The sequence below is a fragment of the Trachymyrmex septentrionalis genome, unplaced genomic scaffold, assembly GCF_001594115.1.
Source record: "Trachymyrmex septentrionalis isolate Tsep2-gDNA-1 unplaced genomic scaffold, Tsep1.0 scaffold196, whole genome shotgun sequence".
Lineage (NCBI taxonomy): Eukaryota > Metazoa > Arthropoda > Insecta > Hymenoptera > Formicidae > Trachymyrmex > Trachymyrmex septentrionalis.
Genome location: NW_017305135.1, coordinates 1,330,807 through 1,331,760, shown reverse-complemented (window position 1 = coordinate 1,331,760; position 954 = coordinate 1,330,807). Strand labels below are relative to the sequence as shown.

At 33.6% G+C, this 954-nt stretch overlaps 1 protein-coding gene across 1 annotated transcript in view; it reads left to right on the top strand.

Annotated features, from left to right (window-relative positions):
- The window catches only part of LOC108747239 (ER degradation-enhancing alpha-mannosidase-like protein 3), a 36,214-nt gene continuing 35,260 nt past the window's right edge, over positions 1-954 (top strand). The window contains 1 exon segment of the mRNA XM_018484603.1: positions 1-938. Within this exon segment, the coding sequence (XP_018340105.1) occupies positions 817-938 (122 nt within the window). The 5' untranslated portion in view covers positions 1-816.

The window sequence follows — 954 nt, the reverse complement described above, 5'->3', positions numbered from 1 at the left end:
CTCTTATCTCTGACCGGATTCTGCATGAGGATCTGGGCTTAGAGTTATTGGAGGTTATTAAATGGCGATAATCATGTTTGATGTGGAGAGATTGCTATCACTTGTCTTCAGTTAACACAGCGAAACATAAAGAATTAGTGTATTTTTACAAAAATTGGCGAGATCATCCAAGAAAACAAGGAGCGAACAAATTAGTTACGTGGAAAACGTATTGGTGAAGGACATATATGTCGTATTACAAAACGAAGAATCACGTCGACGAACTGACTGCAGCCACATCATCTGGCCTTGATGAAAATACACAATCAGCTGTCCCTACCGCTTGCTGTTTATATATCTTCCAATAACAACAATTCATTTTATAAATTCATCTTTCCGTTTGTCAGTTATATTCTAATCAATCTTAATATATCATCGATTATCAGAGAAGAGACTCGACAAATGATTTATTAAACTTAAATTATTCGTAATTATAGTTTGATGAAAATTACATTTATTCCTGCCATTTGACTGAAGTGTGACAGGTCTATAACTAAAACTTGCAAGTTTCATCGGATTTGATGTAATGTGATATGTGTCATCAATTTGATTGAAAGACGATAATGTCCCATGGAAAAAAATATATAGAAATAAGCAAAAAGGGAAAGACGGAAAAAATCTTGAGGGAATGGTACACATTTCCGTTGACATTTTCCATAATGATGGAATCGTTGGAATGAGATAGATTAGTTGGAAAAATTTTTGGTGGACCATGTGCACTATTAGGAGTTTGCGATCTTGACAAAAGAGAATTTAAATTTATTTTTTTAGCAAACAATGGCTTGTAATGCTCTTATTTGGGGACTGTTGTTTGTGGGATGCAGCATACAGACATTATGGGCTATATCTGAAGATAATCCATCAGAATATATGAATAAGGAAGAGAGAGAAGCTTTAAAGTATATATATATATAT